Genomic DNA, 26575 nt, shown 5'->3' on the forward strand with positions numbered 1-26575 from the left:
AGCTGATGAGCTGCGCTCAAATTTCTCATTAGAAAGTAACACAATCTTGGGCATTTTTTTTCTCCTCTCACCTTGTCATCGGGACGATGTATTCTTTCACAGGGGGGGGGATAATGCCACGTGCCTAGCGCCGCGCGACAGCCGTGCTTGGTGCCGACGACGACGAAGCGGTTGTTGGCACGAGCGGCGCACTGGTGCTGGACTCTGATTGGAACTACAAGCCGACCTTATTCTCGGGTCCTCGGCTACATGTACCTTCACGGCTCCCTATGACTTGAGTCGTGATAATATAAATAAATAAATCAGGTGGCCTAGGCGCCCCGCCGGGGTGGTGCAGTGGTAAGACGCCCGACTACTGTGCCGGAGTACCCGTGTTCGAAGCAGACCTCGGCGGCTGCGTTTCGATGAAGGCGAAACGAAGCGGCGTCCGTGTGCTGTGCGATGTCAGTGCACGTTAAAGATCCCCAGGTGGTCGAAATTATTTCGTAGCCCTCCACTACGGCTCCCTTCTCTCCACTTTCACTCCCACCTTCCTCCCTTAAGCGCGGTTGGGGTGTCCACAGAAAACAAGTGAGACAGTTACCGCGCCTTTCCCTTCCTATAAATCAATCAGGAAGGTGGCTTAGCTACAGAGCCAGTAGCAGGCCCCGTGCATTTTCTTTTCAGTCTTCCTACAGCCACAACAGCGCTGACATCGCACAGCCCGCGGACGCCTCAGTTTTGCCTCCATCGAAACACAGCTGCCAGCGGTCGGGATTGAATCGGGCACTCCGGCAGAGTAGACGGCCAGTTAACTTTCAAAACCATTTTTCCTTCGTTTCATAGAGCATGTTATGGACTACGTCTGTTTCAATATTTTAAAAGGCGATTTTGCTGTAGCAGCCAAATATTATACTTCACTAGCAGATCGCCCCAGATGTGGATTCCAGACTACAGCGTTGCATCTGATGTTGGAGAGCGCGCCTCTTGGAGACCATTTGAGTACTTTCCGCAGTACGTTTCAGATGAAGTGTGGATAATGATAGCAACAGCTATGAATACAGCTCATGTGGCGGAAACCGTTAAAAGCCTCTGCAGAACACCCAGCAAGCTGAAGAAATTTTTTGCCATTTCTATCATGTCGTCTAGGCTGCCCTCAGATTAGAATGCATTAGGCCAAATGAACGGGAGTTCCTTTAGTGGCAAGCATTCTAACTAGGGAACATTATTTCCACCAGTCTTCATTACAGTCGCTGCTTATGGTGTCCAGCAGCGACTGTAATGAAGACTGGTGGAAATAATGTTCCCTAGTTAGAATGCTTGCCACTAAAGGAACTCCCGTTCATTTGGCCTAATGCATTCTAATCTGAGGGCAGCCTAGACGACATGGTGATAGAAATGGCAAAAAATTAAGGTATAATCGCATGTAGTAAGCTCAACTAAACTACCGTTTTCATTAAAACTGAACACTCTTCTTTAAAGGTTGGTTCACATGATGAACAAACGTATGCATGTACTCATTGAAAATTTTCTACATCGTTTTGACCAAAACCGCTATGGAATCGAACATTTTAGACAATCTACCATTGCGCAAAAAAAAAAAAATTCCAAGACCTAAATTCCAGTGTTCTGTCCCTTTAACTCGAGCTATTTCTCTGACCCTCCCTGTACCCATGTATAATCGCATGTAGTAAGCTCAATTAAACTAGCGTTTTCATTAAAACTGAACACTCTTCTTTAAAGGTTGGTTCACACGACGAACAAACCGTCCACATCATCAGACGTCACTAGCTCCGCCTCACCTGCGGGCAGAAACCGCTGGAGGCCAGAGCCACACCTTGCAGCTCCGCCACCAGAGGAAAATGGCAGGCAACGACATTCCAAGCCAACTACGCCGCATTGTTGAATAGGGTGCCTAATGGCCAGGGAGGCGAGAGCATAGACGCACCCCCACGCGCGGACTCCAGCAATTCCACCCGTCGAATGAATCTGCCTTACCATGCACACTTTATTTAAATGACTTTCCAAACTGCTGCTACTACACTAAATCATGTCAACACTGGTTAAAGCAAACATAGCTACTTATGCTCACCACGGTATCTTTACCAGTGTGCACACCTACCTTTCAGTCTCTCGCACTGCTATGAAAAGGAGAACGGTGTAAATGTCACAGCAAAGGTAAGAGTTCATTTTATCTCTAAGCCTATATAAAATTTATACTCTGAAATATTTTTCCCCCCACCTCAGCAACAAGCTAAAATACAGGCTTCGCAAATGAGGTCACTCAGCTTTTATACTCCATCAAATGATTTATTTGCATCTCTCACAGTGTACAGGTGAGGCAGCTGCCAAGAAACATTACCTTGCGTAATTTTACAACACTGAGACTACTGCTATGAAAGTGCTATGCAAGCAGTACGAGCATAACTTTAACATTGCATACAGAGGCAAAATTCAAATGCTCGATAGTAAAAGGATCAGATGCAGCATGCATGCATAACAGAATGAGAGCAATTAAAGCTTGATACTGCATATGCTCATTAGCAAAAAAAAATCATGATGGCATGAAGAGCATTACAATACCGTCGATTAAAAGCAGTAAATATAAAACTTCCATGGATTCCAGAGTAGGTTCAACACTGACAGCACTCACAATGAACCTTTAGCTTTGTACTTAGCATTATGAGCGGTGACAGTGCAACTGGGAGCATGCACTTCGAGAGCATTTAAGAAGGTGATTAGTGCCAGGCACTAATAACCTTGGAATGGCACTAATCACCTACAAGGCAAGTCCTCGCCTAAGGCGAACAAGTGGCAGTGATATCCACGATAACTAAAAAAAAAAAAAAAGACTTCGAAATGACTTTTTAGAATTGCTTTGGCACAATATAAGGCACATTCTGCAGGATTCAAGTTGTCTATCACACTTTCACAGGCAGCACAAACTGACGGCCCAATATTGGAGTCGTTGGCCCTACATAGGGCCATCATAATGCCAACACACCCCCAATATTTGACGCGAACACTTAGTTCTGCCTGGGAGGGTGTGTCCACTAAATGTCGTGCTTAAGTTGCTGGCTAGATGACTTGCGGCGCTTCCGCACGGTGCAGAGATAGGTTGAGAGGTGAGGACGGACGTTTTTCATCCTCCGCGACATTAGTGGGTCCTTGCCGACGTAGACTCTGAACAGGTCTGTAAGGGGGAAATAAAAAGACATCCATCGCATTAGCACACGTTTCCACAGAATGCGTCAGGTAAGCAGTAATCCTAGCGACCAATGGCAGGCCGCAAAGGTCTCTGAATAACTTTGGGCTCTACCTCGGATGACTCACTTCTGCCCGGCGTAAGTTCATTTGCCAATCTGAGACAAGGCACTTTATTCCAGCCATGAAAAGTAAAAATAAAGTGAAACGCAGGAAGAACAAGGCAGATCAGATGGCAAGACAGGGGTCCAGGTACACTAGATGCCCATTTTCTCTCTCATATCTGGCAAGCACAGTTAAACACCAATCATATGGACCATAATTATAAATATTGCAACAATGAATATAATTTGATATAAGAGCTTGCAATAGGAAGAAAAATTATAGTTACATGTGTGCTCACGATTATGATGCAAAATAGTAACTTTACAAAGAACTGATCTGATCTAACACATTGTGAAGCGTCACACAGGCTTGACGTGACCAAAGCTGTTTTGGCTGTGAAGCCTGCTGCGTCACTGCACCATTGATGCACAGTGGCACTATCCGGCCTTTCCTCACAGCCTTTTTTTTTACCCTGCTTTGTTTTATGGTCCAAAGGTTGCCATTAAGTTGGTGTTTTTCCTGGTAACACAACATCTTGGCGGTGGAGCTGCCTTGACGAGCAAGAAAAAAAAAGTACGAAAATAATAATTTGCTTTACGTTCAGACATTGGTATCGAATATTATGCAAAGCGTGTTCTTGGCAACGTGGTTCCTGAAAAAAGAAAAGCGCATTACAGTCGTGTAAACACGGTAGAGGGGAGCGCACCTGACGTTTGCTCCCACTACACTAGCGCTGCCTGACGGTCATTCTGAACTACTGGTCGGGAACGTCGCCAGGGGAGCGCATTGAATCACCCACCTCCCGACTGGTATGCGTGCTTCTTGCGCCGCTGACACCCTCTCCTTCATTATGTGCACTTTAAAGCGTTTTCACCCACACAGATGAGCGGAACTCTGTTCAAGTTTTGTTCACAGTACTGAACATTCTCTTGCATTCAGCATTGCTGTGGGGAATAGAGAGGATGCCCAGCATAACCATTGAAATTCTGTGGAACTTGGACGATCCGTTGACACTTCGAACGTTTCTTAATAGTGGCCACTGCATGCCGCACCTTGACTGATCCAATATACGCTAGCAAGTTGGCAAACTCTACTTCAAGTGCGTAGATTGCATCTTCTCTTGATTTCCCGCTCTGCTGGTGTAGAACAGCAGAGAACGCCATAATAAAATGATGTACGCAGCTAAATGAAGCAGCCTCGATGCCTTGCACTTGAGCAACTTCAGCTATCTTGAAGTTACATCTTCCAGCGGGAATTTGTGGTGAATGTAATCACACGCTGCTCTGAAGTAGAGCCGCACAACAGAGAAGAACTGCTTTCTCACATTTACGCTCAGCGCCACACAACTGCAGAGTAGGTTGTGCTGCTAATGACACTGTCTTCATCCTTTTGTTTTTGGTTCTCTGCAACTCTGTAGTCAACTTCCAGCAATGAATAACATCCCTTGATAACGCCTGGGTGCAAAAATCTAGTCAGGAGATCCTCGAAAGGTGGTTTAAACGGCCTTTCGGTGCTGTGCGATGTCAGCGCGCGTTAAAAATCCCCAGGTGGTCGAAATTACTCTGTAGCCCCTCCACAACGGCTCCTCGTTCTCTCTTTCCACTTTCCCTCCCAAATTCCTCCTTTCCCTTACAGCGCGGTTCAGGTGTCCACAGAGACAAGTGAGACAGATACACTTAAATCTCGTTATAACGAATTCGAAAGGGCGCCGAATTTTTTTCGTTATAAGCATTAGTTCGTTATAGCCACTAACTAATAATTATGAAATTAAATATTGCATACGAGGGCGCACTTACTGCAAGTAAGCCGTAGCCGAGGTATCAGCTTCCCGCTGCGGCCGAGTGGCTGCGTCCGCGGCAAGAGCTATCGTTCTTGCCTGTATCGCATACAGCAAGAACTAGAATCAAACACATAAGTACAGATTTTATTGCCTTTCATGTCGACGGAACAAAAAAAATCAGTGATGCTTCGCTGCTGTGTCTTTCTTAACCAAAGCACGGCCTTCTCGGCAGCAGCAGCTATCTGGAGCCCATCTTCTCCGTTTTCGTGGCCGCCGAAGAAGCGGCGCAGCAGGTCCACCGCGTCCAGCGCCTGGGACGATGTCGGTACATCACAAGCGGAGGGCGGAGTGTCGTTATCCCGAGCGACACCTTCATCGTCGCTTCCTTCGGGCTCCAGGGCAGAAGGCACAAAGTCGTCGTCAGCCGGCTGCTCCGTTGCCACAACGTCGGCGTCCACGCCCACGTAGTCGTAGAAGGTTTCGCCTTCACACACGACGCCAGCGTCATTGAGCTCCTTCCATAACGCTACAGCTTCGTCTGATGCGGCGGCAGAGGTGGCAGCAGCCGTAGTACCACTGGGTGCGGCTATTTCGTCTGCTGAGTCGTCGCTGTCATGGATACTTCCGTTGGCAGCAAATGATGCTCGTCGAAAGCAGTTGGCGATGGTGCTGGCTGTCGCATCCATCCATGCTGCGTGAAGCATCTCTATAGCCATATACAAATCGACCTTCGTGTCGCGGCTCAACTTCATGTTGATCAAAAGTCGGTCTATAACCCGCTTCCGGTACCCAGCCTTAAATGACATTATGACACCTTGGTCAAGGGGCTGTATAACTGCCGTGCAGTTCGGGGGCAAGAACCAAAGTTCAATGTTTTTTAGCCCCACAGTTGTGTGGTGTGCAGCGCAGTTGTCCAAGAAAAGGCATATCTTGCGATTCTCCTTCTCCAACTTCGCGTCCCAGTCACGTAGCCAACCAGCAAAAATTTCCCTGGTCATCCAGGCCTTCCTGTTTGAATGGTAATGCGGCTGAAGTCGCCTCTTTCCTTTAAAGCATCGTGGCGACGCACTTTTTCCTATTACCAAAGGTGGCAATTCTCGGAACCGTCCATATTCGCACAAAGAAGCACAGTGATGCGGACCTTACTATGTTTCCCGCCGCGACAAAGCTCGCCTTTTAAGGACAGGGTCTTCTGGGGCAACATTTGATAGAACAGAGCAGTCTCGTCAGCGTTGAACACATCCTTCTCTTCATATTTCTCAAGGAGAGGACCAACGTTGGCTTTCACCCACGCCGTTGCAGATTCTGTGTCGACGGCCTGGGACTCGCCAGTTATGACCCTGCCAACGATATCGTGGCGCTCCTTAAAACGCTGCAGCCAGCCATCACTTGCAACAAAACTGTCATTACCCATGATGCAAGCAAAGTCTCTCGCTTTTCTTTGCAGCAATGCCCCACTCACGGGCAAATTAGAAGCCCTTGCGTTTAAGAACCACTTGAAAAGCGCCTCTTCCACGGCCTCAAAGGCGGGAGGCCGCAGCTTCTTGCGGCTACCTTTCACTCCACGTACAACAGCGTCAGCGACGGCTTCTTTTTTGCTGAGGATGGTAGAAAGCGTGCTCGGCGCGATGCCGAACTCACAGGCCACTTGAGATTTCTTCTTCCCTGACGCAACAGCCTTAATTATTGCTGCCTTCTGCTCTAAGTCGATGACTTTTCGTTTTCGCTTCAAGTTGCTGCTGCCGGCGCCGCCGCTCATGTTTCTGTCACGAAACTGGTGACTTGGCCAACTCGGCGAAGAAAGCAACCCGACTGCCCTACGCGGTGGTTAAACCTAGCTGACCTAGCCCTACACACCGTGAACAGGCGTACTGTGTACAGAACAAAGCGAGTTATGGCGTGCGGAAGTGCGGAACGGAACGGACTGAGAGGCTTGGCTACTTGGCCAGCTTGGCCTGGCTCGGAGCGTTGCCGGATGGGCTGCCGCAGGAGATTCGAACTGCCGCATCGGAGGTCCACAACGCGCCGTGCAGTTTATCAAATATATTATTTTGTGTGCAAAGTGGCCGGTCAGTCGTCATTTTGGAATAAAAATTTTTCGTTATATCCGTTGATCGGCGAGTTTTTTTTCGTTAAAACGAAATTTTAAACACATTGGTTTCTATGGGGACTTTCAAGGGGAATTACGATTCTTTCGTTAAATCCATTATTTCGTTATAAACCGTTTCGCTATAACGAGATTTAAGTGTACTGCATCTTTCCCTTCCTCTGAACCAATTAAAAAGCACATGAATCCGAGGAGCCTGTGCCTCAAGAAGGGAGTTTGTCTTCTCGGAAATCGATACAACATTCTGGAAAAAAAGGCAGCACGCCCTGCTTAGCTCCGATGACAGGCGTGCTTCACGGGTCACATGGCAGGCTTCTCTGGATTCCTCGGGATGAAGTTTAATTTTTTCGCTTGAGGTCCAGAATGAGCTCCTTTTCTCTTCAGCGAGTGTTCATCACCGTCGGTGCTTTTCTTCGAGAGGCCTGCAGCAGTCTTGAGAAGGTGAATAGCAGACTTTGGGGTCGGTGTAGAGTTCTTGGGGGGGGGGGGGGGGGGGGGGGTTTGTGAGGAGGTTCTTGAAATATTGTACAACTCTTGCACTGCTTTGTTTCTGAGTGGTTTCCACTGGTCTAGCAGCCTCTACAAACACTTCCCCAACGACAACCAATGTGTTGGCCCCCCCCCCCCCCCCCCCCCCCCCCCGCAAATAAAATATTTTCCGTAAAAACTCAAGCAAGAATCGTAAAATTTCAAAACTGCTCAAAATTCGTACATTTTACGAAAAATTCAGAAGAGTTGGCAGGTATGGGATCATTGCTGCAGTTCTGGAAGTGGGTCTAGCAACTTGCCTCCTTCTTTCATTACTCAATTTGACTTGCTAACAGTCAGCACTAAACCATGAGCGGCCATTGCGTTATTTCCTCTTCAGATTCCTATGTCCCACGTGCGCACAGTACAAAGCCAAGAACGCCGATTATAGAATGTCACTAGCCCTATATACATGAACTCAACAGCACCGGGTCGAGCGAGCGTCGAGTAAGCGAGGTCACCATTACTCGACCCCATTTGTGTCTACATGAACTCGCTTTCTAGCGAGTATCACAGCGGCACGTAGCGTCGAGATTTGAAGTTATTGCGCAAGTTTCTTACTCATATTTAATTCTGTTGCCTTTTACTATCGAGAGCTTCGATTATTATATTTTATCATTGATGAGGGCTAAAAAGCATTCAACTTTGCTTACACTCTTCGCCGCTCCGGTTACTTTTTAATCCTAGAGTTCGCCATAACTCGACTCCCTGACTCGACAGTGTCTGCATGCTTTTCGACAAGCGGGTCAAGCGAGTTAACCTACCCCCTGCAAGCGAGTTAACGCGACCCGCTTCGCGGCTATTTTACTCGACCCGACTGCGTATACAAGAACCCGACAACTGGTTTTTTACTCGACAAGCTTACTCGACCCGACTCTGTCGAGTCCATGTATACAGGGCTACTTACTGTACCTTTGAGAGCAGAGAGCTTGTCCGGCGACAGTGGTGGACGTGGTATCGTTTCGCCACGAGATATGGATGCATTCGAAAGTCGGCCGGTCACGCAGCGTTCGGCAAGCTCCGATTCGGTCCAGAAAAGGCTGGCAGCTCGGCCGCAAAAGTTGGCGTCAGATTTCGCACTAAACATCTTGCTCCACTGCCCTTTGGTAAACCAGTATCCGCAACCTCCGTAGACCTGAGAATAAACGCACACACACACAGTTGCACAGCCGCACCAAGGAACAACACCTGGGCATCAAACTGCAGTCCGTCTCAGCAAAAGTGAAATAGTGCCCACAGCAAGGCAACGATACTCTCCCACACAGCTATGTGACTTATTTTGTTTCTTTAACCCTAACCCTTTTACAGTCATTATAGTTTGGCATAGTCACTGATAAATTAAGACAGTAATGTCTCAATGTTATGACACTGCCTTTTCGGCCGCGTTTGGTCGAAGTTACCCCATTTACTGAACTTTATGCCTTAAGTTGAAATACTACAATGTTTGCATGTGGATAGTTGGCCGAACTTTCAAGACACTAGTTACAGTGTCATAACTGCAATAATGCAGGGCCTACATAGTGTACTTTTCCTTAACAATAGTCAGGCAGGAAGAAAACATAGAAGGAACCCAACCACAATGCATCTTAAAATGCATAAGGGAGGGCAAATGTCAGCGACAATCAATCATGCAAAACGGACAAACCCACATTACAAGGCGAAAATCGAGTATGTGAGCAGATTACCTTTCCATCCTTTCTAACGGTGCCAACCTCCGGTTCGCCATCAACTTCTCTCCCAGAGTATGACAGGTCCATACTGTCTGGTTTGCAGTCTGTGAACGTTTCATCCAGATCAGGCATAACTGCGGAAGAGAGCACGCAAATTCTACTAATCAAGCGACACTCTCACATTATGACCATATCTAAATTGACACGAAGAATGCTCTTGCTATTTCAGCTGCAAAAAAAGTATCTTTTATCCCCCTTGTATAACCAGCGTGCCTCCATATTCGCACTAGAAGCATATGTGTGGAGATACTCGCAAAAAGGCGTTTTGTTGTTGATGAGGTACAGATAAGCTCAGATTCCTACATGCTGAGTAAAGGAAACAAGTGTGCTAAGTTATCCGGTGCTCTGGATTAGCACAACAGGAATCCACTTGGCATTTTAAGCTACTGAAAAGTGTTCTGCAACGTACAGAACAAACGTGCTGGTGACACACCATCTTGTCAAAGATCCACCTTCTATCCCTGCCAAGCAGACCATCTCAGTGGCCATAGAGATGTACCACTGCTGCACGGATAGTTTAAATAGTCACCGAGCAGCGAGCATATGATCGAACAGTTGGCATTAGGTGTAGTAAGGTTGGGTAGGGATAAAGTGAAGCTCCTAGGGAGTTAATGAAATGGCGGAGCCTTTCGAACTAAAGAAAGTAAATCCCCAACTGATTTCTAATCTTTTCAACGTAAAAATATTTCAAAATCAAGAATTTAAAGATAGTGCGCATTTTCAGAATAATGTAGATTTATTTTTTTCTTATAATCAAGGTACTCTAGTACTACGAATTCACCTGAAATTGACAGCGCCGCAACTCTCGCGTGAAATAGAAACAGTCATTTCTATGTGTATGCTGCGGGCTAGAGCTATCATCTTCACCATATCTCGTGCCAACACCTAGCACCACCACAAAGCTGTGGTTTTCTATGCAGCAGCCTGCCGGCCTAGCCACCTCCATTTTTTTTTCTCTCTGCGATGTGTGTCGTTCACTGGTCGGTTGTTGATGCTATTCGCGCGTGTGGGCAGGTATTTTTGTTACGGATAATCTTATTGCTAAGTTCAGGAGAGATCTGATGATGAATGCAGCCAGTGATGGCGGTTTGCGAGTCTGGCAGCAGCATGGCAAACAAGTAATTTTTTTAGCGCACTGCATTCCTTGCGAATTTTGTTGCAACTGTCTGGAGATGTCGAGACCAATCCAGGCACTAAGCCAGAGGAAATGCTAACAGAACTTCTAGCCGGACAAGCACGAATCGGAGCAGAGCTTTCTGCGCTCCACTCTGGAATGCCTTCTTTTGAGCAGCATACTACCAACATCAAGGCGTTGGCTTCAACTGCAAACGATGCTATTTAGCGCGTTCATGATCTTTAAAAAAAAAAAATGTTGAGAGCGTTAAATATGCCATAACCAAACTTAACCGCAATAACAATGGCCTGGAAAACAGATCGCGTAGAAATAACTTATTCATCTACGGCTTGAAGGAACCATCAAACGAAACTTCTGAGGCGCTTTTAGCTTCTGTATCGGAGCTGCTGTCTTCCAAACTTGGAATCCAATGTGAAGGCATTGAATGCTGTCACAGACTTTGTACCCAAAGGAAGGAAAAGATGGAACCTGTAATTTTTAAACAGTTAGACTTTAGAACCGAGCTTTCAATTCTTACACTAGAAAACTAAAGAGATCTGATATGTACATTAGCAAAGACTTTTCTGCGCATGTACTGGAAATTCGAAAGGCTCTCTGGGACAACTCAGCTGATACCCGCAAGGAAACAGATTCCCCGATAGTCAACTGTGTTCGTTACACTTGGGATGATGCTAGCAAAAGGATCGTTAAGGCTCCACATGCTGCAGTGTCTAAGGACACTGAGTGACTCGTTAATGAGCAGAAACTAATCCTTTTGAACATAAATGCTCGAAGCTTGCTTAAGACGGTTGAAAATCTCAACTGGCTTGTAGAGTGCTACAGTCTGCGAATTATTTGCATAACAGAAATGTGGTTGAACAACACCATATCAGATGTAACATTTTTGCCTCCAGATTACTTAGTTAAGTTTGCTAAAGGTGAGGGTATAGCTCTGTTTATTAAAAAAGGCATTTAGATTTTAGTACTTCGTGTGTGCTGTATACCATCCGTATGGTTCTGAACACGTTTTCTCAAACATTACAGAATACATAGCGAAACACAGGCTCCACAATTATAAAATGATTATTGCAGGCGATTTCAATACTCCTTGTACAGACTGGACCTTGTTAATTTCAACAGGTTGTGAAAAGGCTGTTTGTGAATCCCTAATTAATATAGCTATATCATTTGATTTAACACAAGTGGTTGAATGTCTGACTCGAGTAAACTCTGTTCTTGACATTGTTTTTGTTAACAAACAGTTGCTAGAGTACGGCTTTCAGTGTGACCTAGTCGACGGTCTGTCAGATCAAAGGGTGTTTTCATGAAATTTAACGTGGTTTGTGGACCCCATAAGCCGAAATTCAATATGGTTAGATTTTAACCACGCTATTCTTGAATTGCAAGAGTCGTGTTTCGGAGATTTCGTAACAGGCAGTGAAATGTGCGGTGTTGATACTTTGTTAGAGCAGTTTAATAATTTTGTACACAGCTGTGTGCGTCAGTTCGTCATCACAAAATGCATGAAACATAAGCCAAAGCATCCATGGTACACAAGAGACATAATTCACCTCATAGGACGCATTAAGCGCATGCGCAAGCGGAGCCAGTCACAAGACGTAATCCGCAATTCACAACTTTCTTTACTCAAGTCTGAACTAAAGTAAGAAATGACAGAAGCTAAATACTTTAACTTCAACACTGTCAACATTCATGAAAGAGAACCCATTGAAATTTTGAAACACAATATTACCCTCTTCTTATGCCTCTGTACCTCATTATCAATGACATGCCTTGCACTGATTCCGTAACCATCTCTGAAGCCTTTAATAGCTACTTTCTCTTTCACCTTGACGATGGCACCAATCCTCCTTTCATTCATAGCTCTGAATACCAATTACCCAGCCTCGAAGCAAGTTATGCCAGGGTTCGCAACCTGTTATTAACAACTGATATAACTAAAAGTGCAGGAAAAGACGTCGTACCTAATAAAGTAGAACTTCGGTGATATGAATCTCATGGGGCCGTGAAAAAAATTCGTATAATCAAAACAAACGAAAATAAGCATGCAGAAGCATAGGAAAGGCAGTCGCGCATATCTATTTACGTCCGAGGTTTATTACGGTCGCGCGGTCACAGCTCACCACTCACAGCGACAGGCAATTGCTACGACGGCAACGCGCGGGCTGCGTGCCTCCGCGGACTTCTTGCGGCGCATACAGCATGCCAAGAGATGGCGACGTGCCAGCCGCGTGCTGCCGCAGACTGCTCGCGATGCGTACAGCGCGACTAGTGGTCGCGAAGTCTATGATGTGTGGCCCGTGCGCACCCGCCGCCGGTCACTGCTACTCATGGCCGTGCGCAGCTGCTAACCTTTCGCGGCGTGGAAAACGATCGCGATGCGCGGCCCGCCCGCCAATGCATATTTCTTGCGGTGCGTACAGCATGAATGGAGATGGCGACATGCGGGCTGCGTGGCACTGCAAACTGCTCACAATCGCGGAGCCAGCGATGTCCAGTTCGTGCGCACCCGGCGCCAGCTACGACGTCTGTGGTTTGTGGACCACGCGCCGCTGAAAGCTTTTCGCGGCATGAGCCAGACAGAAAGTTGCGACGTCTATGAGGTGCGGACCACGCTTCACCGCAAACTGCTCGTGATGCATACATACAGCGCGGCTGCCGATTGCAGTGTCAACTGTGTGCGGGCAGTGCGTAGTGCTCAAGGTTGCGGTCGCAGTTCGCACGCTCGTATCATCCATAATGGCGCGGGAGAGTGTTCGGACCATCCGAAATTTTGCACATTGTACACAATGCACTCTGGCCAGGCAATTTCGCGAATTCGTATCAACCGGATTCGTATCACTGAGATTTTACTGTATGTTCTTAAAGAGGTACTGGGAATGCAGTGATCGTTATCTTAGCCATTTTCAATAAATTATTGGACACATCCTCCATTCCCCAGACTTGGAAAATTGCCAATGTCATTCCGGTGTATAAATCTGGCAATAGAAAACAAGTAATTACCAACCGATCTCCCTAATTTCCACTTGCTGCAAGCGTCTTGAGCACATTATTCACAAGCACATTATTCAGTACATCAGCTGTCATAACCTACTCTCACACCGTGAGCATGATTTTCGATCTGTCAACTTGTATTTTAAGTTGTAATCGAGATATCTGTTCTAAGACGTCTGACCTGCAACTTGTTTCCGTTTTCAGTGCTCAAAAATTTATGGAAAATTTACCCAGCGTAATGATCGCATCCCGAAATTTGCGTCAGTTTTTTTAAAAAGTGCAATCATCATGCGAGTAAATACGGTATCCCCCTCCTTAGCTAAAATTGTTATATTCAGCGAGCGAACGAGAATGACGCAAGGGGAACAAAGGCGCAGACATGTGCAGGGACAAAAAGAGGAGCTCCTGCCTCGCCACTAGTGCGAGAATTGCACCTCCGGCGACGCCGGTAACCGAGACGTTGAAGCGGCGCAAAGGAAACACTGTTATATGGTTCGGCCTTATTACTTTGCTGTCCACGCCTATTCCCATCGATAGCCCGCTATCGATGGTTTCACAATTAAATTTTCCCACTTTCAAAGCGCTCCTTAACAAGTGCAGTCATCCAATGGGAAATAAAGGAACCCTTTTTTCAGTTTTGCTTTTGATTTAATTTTTCCGCCGTGCCGCACCCATCCAGAAGGTCTCCGAAGTCAGTTGATTGGCGCTTCTTGTTTACATCATGGCGTCGACGTCGCGTGCTCCTGCTGCGTGGAAAGGGGCATTTCCGTAGAAGTTGACGCATCGGTAAGCTCATTTTTGGATTCGAACAGCAGCAGTGATGACCCTGAAGACAAATTCAGCTCTTCAGACTTTAGCACTGATAGCCAAACTACGTCAAACCAACCCAGAATGTGGACAGCTATGCCTGGACAAGTTTCGCGTTTGATCCCCAAACTTTTTCGCTTTTGCTGCGCACTGATCAGAACAGATCATTGTTCTGAAGGTCACAACTGTTTTCTGCAGGGTGACATCATCTTTGTGTAGTACAGTCGAACCCGGATATATCTAATTCAAAGGGGATCACGAAATAGTTCAATATATTGATAATTCAATATACAAAAATTGAGACGCCACTTGCGGTCGCGAAAAATTACTGCCGTGTAATCAACCCACTCGCACAATGAACCCAACGCCCACTATTGCGCCAGAGCATAAAATAAAAAAAAAAAAAAGCATTAGGTGATGCGTCCCTCTGTTTAGGCCGTCGTATCTACAGCTCATTTATTGCAGCGCGCCAAGATGCTGCGCAGCAATAACGTCATAGCGTGTTTATCTTTTGACTATATTTTTGATAGAACCTGCGGTGGCAGAGAGCAACCTTGACAGAGTGCCCGTGATGGCTTGATTGCACAAGCCTAGTTCGATTTATCACACCGCGCTTGGGACGGGCGTTGTCCACAAAATCATTGGAAGGTGTGATAACTGCAAATGCCGTTTGAAGCGAACAATGCTAAAAGCCAGTATCATGATTGCAGCTAACCGCATGCTTTCGTTGATTCATAGATGCAAGAATGAACGACTTTCACACACACAAAAAAAAAATCTGCCCCTTCTTAATGTTCGCACGTTCAGCACACCCCCAAGTAAGGACGACTCTCGCCAAAAAAAATTGCTGCTTCTTAACGTCCGCAGCCACTATAGCATATGCTCGACGCACGTTTAGCGTGACGAGAATGGTCGGAAAATCACACATTCAGCATGGCGGTCTGCCACGGGCCGAGTTGGCTTGTCCGCGCATGCATAGTGCGTGCTGCAGCGAACGAGGACCGGGATAGACAAAGGAAGAAAAGATAAAGCTCTGCAGAAGAATGGGCTTACGCTTGCGCTTTGCTCTATTGTGTTTTTCCCCTTTCCCGAACACCATGGCTGCATTGGTTCCCTCTTGTTCCTTCATGTGCCGCGCTGCCCCAGACCAGCCGTTGCCAAACTGTGCCCAATCATTCCTTCCGCGCGTGGCTTGAAAACATCATGCGGCAAACGGCCGAGGGTGATTTGATCGTCTTTGGGGAAGGCACACCATCCAATGCGTAGTGCGAAGTTTGATATATCGAACGACCGGTGAAATTGAGTGCGATATATGACGCGGCTTTCCTATACTTTTACAGTGGATTTTCAAGGGGATATTCCGAGAGTTCGATATAACCAAAATTCGAATCATCCGGGTTCGACTGAATTACTTGCCGCCGGCAGCGCAGGGAGTTGTGGTTTCCGCTAGAGGACAGCCAGGAGTCGAACTCAACTACTGTTTTTTTTCCTAACTCAGCTAATATTGCACACAAAAAGCTAGAATTGCTGCAATGTTGCATTGGTCCTTGTTGTAAAAAAACGTGTTTTTAAAATATTTTATGTTTTATTTGTATTAAAGAACTGATATTTTTGTGTTGTTTTTACCTATAATTTTTTGCTGGCAGTACTTTTTGTCATCATTTATAAAATAATTACATGCATTGTCACTAACACCATTGTGAAGAGGAATTTCTCCTCTACAATTTGATACTCAGCACTCCTGTACCTAACAAGTTTTGTTGAAAAAAAAAAAAAATTAATGACACCACCCAAAAACCACCCCTTTTCCCGTGGACAGGAAAGTGTTAAACTTCTTGTTGCTGCTCAGCTGGCAAGAACATACACAAAAAAATGCGTGACTTTTCCCCAAGCAGTCAAGCCCACAAATGTTGTGCTCGACTTTGATTAAAGAATGTGTTTTACATGTTACAAACTGCTCTCACATCTTAATGAGCGCAAATGTTAAATGCACAAGCTATATTGCTGTGGCAAGCAGAAATGCCAAACAAAAAACTTACCGTATGATTCATCGACAGCAGGTTCGGAGGCTTCGACAGGGTCCATCGAGACATCATTCCCTGTTACATCTGCAGAGCTTTCTTCTGGAAAGATACATAAATTTTCACTTCTGTGCCAGCAATATTAAAATTAGTAAGCTTTTTTTGTCCACATTATTCACACAATGTTTTTTTTTCTGTCCCACCTAAGCACCTCGGTGTTTATGGGTGGGCTGCAAAAGCAGTGCATACTGTGCACTGGATGATGCAATGGCCATTGGTAATATAAATTCAATCTCAAATAAATTCATTTGAGTAGAAATGAGAAAAACAAAAAAAGAAAAATTAACTTGACTATCATCAAAACCGACAACACATTCATGCTAATGAGCTAGAAGACAAATATAACTACACAAAGAAGGAACACGAAAGTAGTACCAATTTCAGCACAATTCTGGTGAGCAGTGAAGAGACTAAAACAAAATGAAAACAATGCCCTTTTACAACAGTCAAGTACCAGAATATTCATCAAAGCGAGACATCACGAAAATTACAATACTTTTAACATCACAGAATGTGCCAAGAACGAAAGGGGAAAGAATACAATGCATTATGAAAGTACCCTATCTCTTAAGGGCTTTTGCTTTTTTTTTTTGCTGATTATACAGTTGAACCTCTTTATAAGGGACATGCTTTGGGGAGCAGTTTTTGTCTCTTATGTGAGAGGTCCCTTATAAGCAGGGTACCACGTTCACATTTTCTAACTAGATCTTATTTTAGCACAGGCATCCTAGGGCTAAAATACGTAAAAAAAGATGGTCGGTTGGTTTGTGGGGTTTAACGTCCCAAAGAGACTAAGGCTATGAGAGACGCCGTAGTGGAGGACTCCGGAAATTTCGACCACATGGGGTTCTTTAATGTGCACTGACATCGCACAGCACATGGACGCCACTCCGTTTCACCTCCATCGAAACGTAGCCACCGAGGTCGAAGAAGGGTACATCATGTCACAAAAGTTATTACAGTGCAGTCCACTTATAAAGATACCAGATATAGCGATCGCTTACAACGATCAAATTCTTGAGATTTATCATTTTTCCCATTACCTGATGTAAAAATAAACCAGATATAATGATCGATTATCGGCGGTACATTGGATACAATGATAACTTTATCGCCACCCGGTAGGTGTATGCCATGAAAGTTTGACCGAATATTCAATAAAAAGACAATATCGTGAAAACTCGACATATGCAGCGAAAACGGAAGAAAATGAGCACTATCAACATCGCAATCGCGCAAAGGGTGCTGCTGCAGCCGTATAGGCATCGCCATCGCAGATTCTGCATCCGTGGAAGATGACTGCGATCAGTGACGGACGGTGCGATAGCTCACGAGATGAAACGACAGATTCATCGGGATTTCGGGCAGAGTTTCAAGGTTGGAAGCCCCGTGAAAAATATGGACATTCGCACTCTACTATTTTAATGATCATCAAGGCTGGGGATGTCCTTCAGTTTATCTGGTCGCTAATCGGTTTCGTGCATGCAAAAAGGACTGCCGCCTACGTAGTACACGCTACTGGAAGCGATGTTCACAGTGATTGTCAAGCGTCAGTTGCTGCTCAAGTGAGCGCGAATTTCTGACTTCTTAAGCATGCTTAAGTTATTTTATGGCTATTGATGGATACTGTAATAAAGTGTTTAGTGCTCTTTATGATGAATAGCGTTGATCAATCAGATTTACTCATCGCTAGTAAGTAGGCAAGCCCACATGTGTGGGAAAACACGTGGGTGTGCTTTTTTTTCTTTCTTTTTTTTTTTGGCGGTCCAGATATAACAATAATCAGTTTTAACGATCTGATTTTCTTGCTTTCTCAATATCGCATTCTCTTTTTGTGCCTCAGTGTTGAAAACTTCGCCTCAGTGAGAGAATAATGGAACACTTTCTTGAGGCTGCTCGGTTATTCCCCTTATACGCGAAAATCAACCGATGAGCGATCATCGGCAAAGCATTCGATCTTGCAGGCGAGTTGTTTTCATATTTGAGCGCCCGCTGAACATTCACGTCTGGGAAAATGTGAACAGGACAGTAAATTTGTTTCGAATGCTCGAGCGGTGTGCTGCGGAGCAAATACGATTGTCGCGGTAGATGATGAGGGACAAGGAGAAGCTGGAATGAGGTCTGCTGGCCGAAAAAAAGAATCGTAGATCAGCTCACGCAGTCGGACACAAGGCGAGATCGCTGTCACGTGACCAAACCGATGTGACCTCTTTGCCGCGCGGGCGTCCTGCCGTTGGCGGCACGCCACGCGCGTTCTCCCGCCAGTGTGTCCATACCCTTATTCTTCAGACTAGCGGACACAACACCTATGGTGATTCCTGATAGGGAGCTCCACTGATTGGAGAACCCAATGCCCACTCCCAGTATGCTCAAGAAGATTCTCGTATGAAGTTATAATTAATAGTGACGGTGCAGGTGTGTTCTTCTGCAGCTAAACGATGTTAAAATATCTGTTATAAGCAAGACTAAACTTCAAAACTAGTTTGTCCTCTATAGCCAATTGTCTTCTACAATTAATGCCTGTTAAAGAAGAGGTCCAATTAATTAATGGAAAGTAATAGGGTGGCAAACTGTTTGGGTGAATGGTGTCTCCTATACCCAATTGTTTGTTCGGGAGTTCAGCTGCATTCAGAAGGTCTTCAGGTAAGACGTTCTTCAGGTTAAACTACCATCCAGAGAAGCAAAAAGTGCATGCATTACAGATACATGGGGGACATTTTGAATTTGTCTACTGTCACAGATAAAGCATCATGGAAGCAAAGAAATAAAAATAATGAGCATAACCTATGATAATGATCTACCCCAGCACGCTATCACCGCCTGGTAGCGCGCGCACACGAGGCCAGCTTGGTTTAGTAGCGCTCCGAAGATGGCGCTTGTTACTACCAGCAGACTCTCGAGTGGTAATATTGGTGGTGCGATGATTATGCGAGTAAAGAAAAATTCAAAATTTCGATGCCCAATGTTGGGAGTGCGAGCATTACGCAAGTAAATACGGTAATTTGAAAGAATACCAGAGCAAGGTACAACTCGCAAATCCAGCAATCATCAAAACAGACCTCTCCGAACCTGGATTTTATGGAACAGGAGTCACTGTCCGTGCGGTAAAGCATCCTCAAAGTACAACGGGGCCGTTCGTAACGAGGCACCATCGCTGATGAGTTCCAATGCGAAAAGGGTTGCAACGGCACTCTAGATTTGGGAGCAATTTTCTGACATTCCTTACAGGTGTAAAACAAAGCACTTTTAACTCCACGAAAAATCATTGCTGTCATTAAACTTTCCCCCAAGTATAGAAAAGACAACCATGTTCCACGTGTTCCTTAATAAAAATTGCTGCGATGCAAATGGCTTTTGGCAATGCTTTCGAGCCATTCAATAATTCAAGCTTTTGGATAAGTTGACCATTGTTCCTGGTCCCTCAAGGCTGAATTATTGAGATTGTTTTCTATTTGCAATGTGGTCACTGCTTTCTTCTCTTATTTGATTCCATTATTGCTTATGTTCCTGAAGAGATGCATTTTCTATTTCATGTAATCTTACCACTAGTACTATTTACGCATTCAAAACGTTTCGTTGTTCAGCGCGGTGCGATGCCATCGGGTGTCCCGCATTTGGGCAAGGCCAGGGCAAACTCTAGCACTGGCGAGGCATTGAAATGTAGCCAGTCAACGAATGATTCAGAGTTGTGCCATGTGCTGGAGATGGGTCCAAAAAGAAAAGCTATGCAGTTATCTGTCGTTGGTGCTGACAATTTTCTCTTTCGAGATGTAAGCTGTGCTGTCATCATTCGGTCTGTACCCCCCTCTTCCGGTCCTCAACTGCCTACCTCAAAATTTTCTGGACAAAACCCCTGTCTATATTTCAAGTTATCCTGTCTCCGCGACAGGATAACTTGAAATATAACTTGAAACTGGACCGGCTTTATTACATGTACGCTTCTACGGAGCTTGGCTGGACCAGGCCGTATAGTCTGCACTATCGAGAAATTTTGATAATTAAGGTTACAATTAATGAGGAGTCAGCATACTTAAAGGATTAAACTGCCTCCTACCTGACCAACATACTCCATTTCTTATGTCATAACTTGCAGTTGCACCTTACTGGAAGGGAGTAGCCGAACCTGTTGTCTCCTCTTCGTGCCTCTAATCACCACCACCCATTCGGCTGTGGCCCAGAATCTTCCAGAATATCCTTTATTAGCTTAGGGGGTGGAATATTTTGTCACTCTGGAGCAAACAGGATCCCCGTGACAGCACCTTGGATGCCAACCAGCCACAAAAGAGTAGCAAAATTTGACAATGGCACAAAGCATTTTAGCAGGGTCATTTAAACGCCCCCTTCACCAGGAAGTCCAGCGTCAGCACTGTTAGCAAGCAATCACAGGCACAGCTCTGGCTGGAAGTAGTTGGTGGCTGATGTGGCCCAGACTGATCTGTTGTCGGGTTCTGTTGCGTCACGAGATCACATGACATGGCCCATTTGTACGGCTTGGGTAAGCCACACTGGACATGGCGCCTCAAAGATGCTACAAGAATGAAAACATTGCAACATTTCCTACATTTTTCTAACTAATCATTAAGCATGAATAAAAACATTCCTCTGAAAATACCTTAATCCTTCAGGACTGGGACACCTGTACGCAACCAGAGTATTACATACTGCTCTTGTACGAAATGACGGAGCGTCGCGGACAGAGTGCGCCACTGACAATTTCGGCATTAAGACACCGTGCCCACGTTCGTGGACGTGAAACCCTGAAAGTCCGCTGAAGAACTTTTTCGGTGTCTAACAATGAAATCTGGCATGCAACTTCTTCTACATTCCCTACAATTTACTACAACAAATAGCATTATTAGGCATCGGTTTAGAAGGAGCCATGCTAAAATAAGAGCTACTCACTCGTCTCGCCGTAAAATGTTGCAACGTCCACACATTCCGCTGCGCCTGCAAGAAATGGCACCCTATACTTGACAGGCCGGGTACAAATCTTAAGGGTGCCAAATTCAAAGGTGGAAATTGGCCCTCGTGCAAAGGTATAAACAAAATTCGGGTCACGTCCACATAAGTGGATGCAGCGCATACACACAAAGAGGTGCCAGTTCCTTACCTTCTGCTTGGGTGTCTGGCGCTGCGCTGTCTTCAGGCTCAGTTGTGGGGCCTGCAGATAAAAAGCAAGAAAGTACTAATGGGAACAAGATATTGTAAGCAGCTGCTGTACAATCAGATGAAAGGACCTCTGTGGCCTTGTGGTAACACAAAAAAAAAAACGAAAGGAAACGTCTCTTTGCATGGCAGTGCTTGAGCCACAGAAAATAAAGCTGCGTCTCCCCAAAATTTGCTAGAACTGATAAACGCTCGAGGCTCTTCATCGATGAAAAAATCGCGTCGGTTTGGCACAACACAGCTAATTCAGACTTCAACAGAGTGAAAAAAGAAAGAGAATGCACAGATGATTCGCAAGCCAAAAAATGGAACAGCCTACACACTACCAGAAACCGTTCGACCCGCCGGGGTGGCGCAGTGGTAAGACACCCAACTACTGTGCCGGAGTACCCAGGTTCGAACCCGACCGCGGCGGCTGCGTTCCGATGAAGGCGAAACGAAGAGGCGTCCGTGTGCAGTGCAATATCAGCGCACATTAAATTACTCCGGAGCCCTACCCTACGGCTCCTCTTTCTCTCTTTCCACTTTAACTGATCTTCCTTCCTTCCCTTACGGCGTGGTTCAGGTGTCCACAGCTACAAGTGTGACAGATACTGCGCCTTCCCTTCCTCTGAACCAATTATTATTATTATAATTATTAAAAGTACAATTAAATGAGAGCACCGGCACCAATAAGGATCTCTTTTTAGGGTGAGAACAGCGCTACAGCAGGAATTTCTTGAAATGAAACAGGTTGCACACACCATGCGGAGTGGAGGAAGGAGAATTGCTCCACAATAGCATTGCAGCTTCTTCACACAAAGCACCAGGTGCAACCAGTAATGACTGTTGTCGCAAGTTCCCCATAGACAAGAGTCATGTTTGTAAACAAAGGTGGCGCTGCGATTGGCAGCGACATGAGGTGTAGGCAAAAACGCAGCGTGCTTACACCGGGGTGGAAGCAGGCTCAAGCATTTTGGAGCAGCTCAGGGAGCAGTAATAAAGCTATTTTGGAGCATGTTTCCAGGCTCAAATGCTTTTATTAATGTAATTTTTGCTTTCTAATATAAAAAAAACAAAACAATCTGATTACTTTTTATTCAACATTCAATGCTTTAAAGATATGCATGCATCTCTGACAAGATGAAACAAACAGGCAAAACATGCACAGATCCTTAAAATAACACATCCTAATTAATCCAGCCAAAAGACACAAGACAACAGAAGCAAACAAGATGAGGCTGGCATAATTACCAACTTGCCCAGTAGTCAACCTTGTTACTTAACTCTCTCCCACCGCGGCCATTGAGCATAGTTAGCCCGCTAGCGATGACTTAGCGCGCCGATTTTGAACCCTTCCGCGTCACGGACAGGCTATACTACCGAGTGAGTAGTCGGATAACTGAATTTTTGATTTTGATGCTGCTTACATTTTTCCCGCGAAGCGGCTATTTTTGAGCGCACTCCTAACTAGCGGCAGCGTTTCAGTGGCATGCGAGAATGGCAGCATCTGTGTTGATGATGCGCGCTTCGAAACGTCGCAAATCTGACTACGCATTATCTACTATTGATGTTATTGAAGACCCATGCAGAAACGACTATGAAGATGCTGCCAATTATCGTCAGAATTCAGTTCTAGCCTCGCTAACGACGGAAACCAGCCCGGAACATCGGTGAGTTTTGTGTAGTAGTTATGTTACCGACATCATTTGAATTCACACAACCGCCCTTGGGTAGAGAGACTAAGTGAAGCAGTTATCTTGCACTTGTAAAGAAGTTACAGTCAGAGCAAGTGTTTTTACGCCGCCCACCGACACCAACCCATAGAGTGCAGCTTAATGAACACTGTAATAAGCACGCTCCATTAACAGAAGCCAGAAGTCTCAATCAAGCAGAACAAAAAATTACAACTTGCCATTCTGTTCAATAGCAATAGCCTGCAACGGGATGCTGATTTCAAAGTCTTCACTCTTTGCCGAGTCAGTCGGGCGGCTTTCCTCTGGAAGGGAGCACCTAAGCGTCAATTACGAGCGGGAAATATTGCCACGCCAAATAGGCCAACTGCACGTTTGCTTTAAAGCCATCGGAGGCACACTGAGGTTGGCCTGTATCAATAGACTACCCCAATTTTAATGACAAACTCACTTCATTTTAAAGAAGCAGCTGAGGGTTTTGAGGAGTGGCTGAACAGCTGTGACCAGGTTGCAGTGTTTGATATTTCATATGAAGGTCTGAATCTGGAGAATGTATTTGCCTGGAATGCTTTTTCCTTCTGGCGAGTCAATTCAATTCGTTGATTCCAGTGCATGTGTGTTGATGGACTGATTTTTTATGGCGCAAGGGCATCTTTGGTCAAAGAGCGCCAAACATATGGTGAAGTGACAACTGAAGTTAATAAAATGTCCGAGGTGAGGCGTTTAATGATGTGCTTAAAACGGTGGTGTATAGGGCCTAAAAAAACATTGAATTGCAGTGTTTAGTGGTCTGAGTAAAAGTGAAAGATGTACGTGTTAAAAGGCTAAGCTGCTTCAGCAACTATTTCTTTAAAAGAAAGCCATTCAATTTAAAAGAAACGGGCTGACGCCCATGTTGATAAATTGTTCCATATAAAAAGTCTACTTTTAATAAATATTTAAAAATTCTTTCTAAAGAGAACATTGGATGATCGCCAAGAAAGATGGATGGATGTGTGGGTATTTGTTTCATGTCAGTGCATGTGTGTTGCAGCAAGCTGATAGAAGCACACAATTTCCCAGCTCACCCATAAGGGCAACAGAAATTTCATACCAAAATTGAATAAACACAAGCATTCGCACCATTTCTGAATATATCCACATCACGTTCCATGGGAACCCTACACCACTGGAAATCAATGCTGCCATGGCCTCGCCTTGGGAAAGGTATTTAGGGCCAGCAGCATATCAAGTCACGTAGTAAGGAAGTGAAATAACAATGCTAGTGCATTCTTGCTTACTGCTGACTATCCAAATTCAAAAGCTCTCAATTTTTATTTGATTTCATTATTCCAGTTGCCTCAATGAAATCTGCGAACAAAACCTTGAATTCAGCACGCAGGCTCTAACAAACTTATTTTTTCACCGATAAGCTTGCAATCGAAAACTATGTTCGTCAGGCTCCTTTTGAATTGAAACTATCCTATTAGAATGCGACCACTTCCCAAAACCACCAACATTCAGCTCACAAGAGATGCTACCGATAGGAATTCCATTACAACCCAATAAACAGACCTCTTGCAACACAACCTTGGCAAGGCCCTGTGTCTAAGAGGATACACCACACAAAAAAACTGCGCAATGAACGAAGGCAGCCTCCTTTTGCCTCACTACCTTTCATTTCTTGTTGCCTGCCATTTCAGGCTTAAAGGGGCTAACCCCCAAATTTGCAAGCGTGCCTTGATTTGAACTCCTACTCAAAGCAGTCGTCGAGGACTTTTCTAAGGTTTCAGAAACCCAAACCCACTTGAATTGCTCTTCGATTGAGAGAAGAACTCTAGGATTTCGTCCAGCTACTAACTATAATGCCATGATGAATAATGCTGTGTCGCCCGTTTTCTCTCTACTTTAGGTTTCATGCACCCAGTTATGTTCATTTACTGAACAAGTGCAGTTTCGCTAAAGCGGTTGTTTTGTTCTGTCCAGTACTAAAGCAGAAGTGTTTTTCTGCACATAAACAAAATTGGAGAATTGTCAGGCCACTCTGGAACAATTTTTTTCTCCTTCAGCCCTCAAAGCAAGTACCAATTAAATTCAATGCAATCCCCGAGATGCAAGGCCTTCATGCAAAGACTCAGCAGACGATGCCGGAGCCGTCACTGACAACCAGTTCATGCCAGTCAGAAACTATCAATACGACCGTCCAAAGCACTCACCATCCTGCGAAATTTTGGACTTGAGACTTCTCTCAAGCTCAGAGTTACGAGTCTGGAGCTCCTCGATGTCCCGCTGCAAAGCCTCGTACTTCTTTTGGAGGACTGCATAGTCGCTTCTGGGCACGCTGTCATCGCTCTCCGCCGCCGACTGTGAACTCTGTCTCCGGCTGCCTGGTTCTGCTTGGCTCAGCTGTTCTTCCACGGCCTTAAGCCTATTTTCCAATGTTTTGAGACTGTTCTCCGGGGTCAGTTCCGCCTCATAGTCGTGCAGGGCGCGCTCAATCAGTAGCTGCCTCTGGGCCCGCTTAGCGTGACCTCTCTCCAACCGCTGGGCTGACGTACACGAGGCATGAGGTCCCTAGAAATGTAAACGTCACAACAAAGTTGCGTGACAAGAGCAGGGAACTGCAGAAAAAGCAACACGAGCAATGCGATGGTAAAACAGTCATAAGCAAACTCTTAAGGTGTAGGTGCAGTGTATGGTAGGCCAGCCAACACTTTGAACATACTGAACGAATTCTAACCATGCATGACACAGACTACTGTGAAAGGTCGTAACTGCCTCGTCATGATGCAAAATTAAGTATACACTGAAATAGTTGCTTTGTCGCAAACGCTTATGTCGAATTACTTGAGCGCGTGAGTATACTTAAGGCTTGAAACAGCTTGCAAATAATATGTGCTGCTCTGTTTATCCTTTCCCATCGTCTTTCTCTATTTAGGCGTAAGAGTCCCCGTTTTTTACTTTCTTTCCTGTGAACCAATTTAGTTATTAGTTTAAACAAGGATACACTTATTTTCTTGTTAACCTCTTGCTGTTCAGTTTGCATTGCACTTTTACTTCATATAGCAGTGGCATTTAAAAACGTCTAAACCATTTGAAGGTGCCACAGACCCACACAACATAGACTTTAGCATTGTTCTAAAATTTACAGCTCTAACTATCATGTCCACTCCTTTGACAGCATGCACCTTTGCGTGGCAAATTTCCAGGCTCAATATTTATCTATTTTGCTCGCAATTTTGTTTTTGCAGGCTCTGATTTGAGCGCATGAGGTGATATCTCGGCAGAGCTGCGGTGTGTTGGGTTG

General features: G+C 45.3%; 1 protein-coding gene across 1 annotated transcript in view; it reads right to left on the bottom strand.

Annotated features, from left to right (window-relative positions):
- Positions 1-2524: 2524 nt before the first annotated feature.
- LOC146176747 (uncharacterized) overlaps positions 2525-26575 on the bottom strand; it is a 41801-nt gene continuing 17750 nt past the window's right edge. The window contains exons 3-10 of the mRNA XM_084581375.1: positions 25485-25842; positions 23511-23594; positions 21561-21611; positions 21353-21397; positions 16409-16492; positions 9389-9507; positions 8616-8838; positions 2525-3172 (exon numbers count right to left, since the gene is read on the bottom strand). Coding sequence (XP_084437501.1) covers positions 3033-3172; positions 8616-8838; positions 9389-9507; positions 16409-16492; positions 21353-21397; positions 21561-21611; positions 23511-23594; positions 25485-25842 — 1104 coding nt within the window. The 3' untranslated portion in view covers positions 2525-3032. The remainder of the gene's footprint in view (positions 3173-8615; positions 8839-9388; positions 9508-16408; positions 16493-21352; positions 21398-21560; positions 21612-23510; positions 23595-25484; positions 25843-26575) is intronic.

This window comes from Amblyomma maculatum, chromosome 10, assembly GCF_055883805.1.
Source record: "Amblyomma maculatum isolate TAMU_Amacu chromosome 10, ASM5588380v1, whole genome shotgun sequence".
Classification (NCBI taxonomy): Eukaryota; Metazoa; Arthropoda; class Arachnida; order Ixodida; family Ixodidae; genus Amblyomma; species Amblyomma maculatum.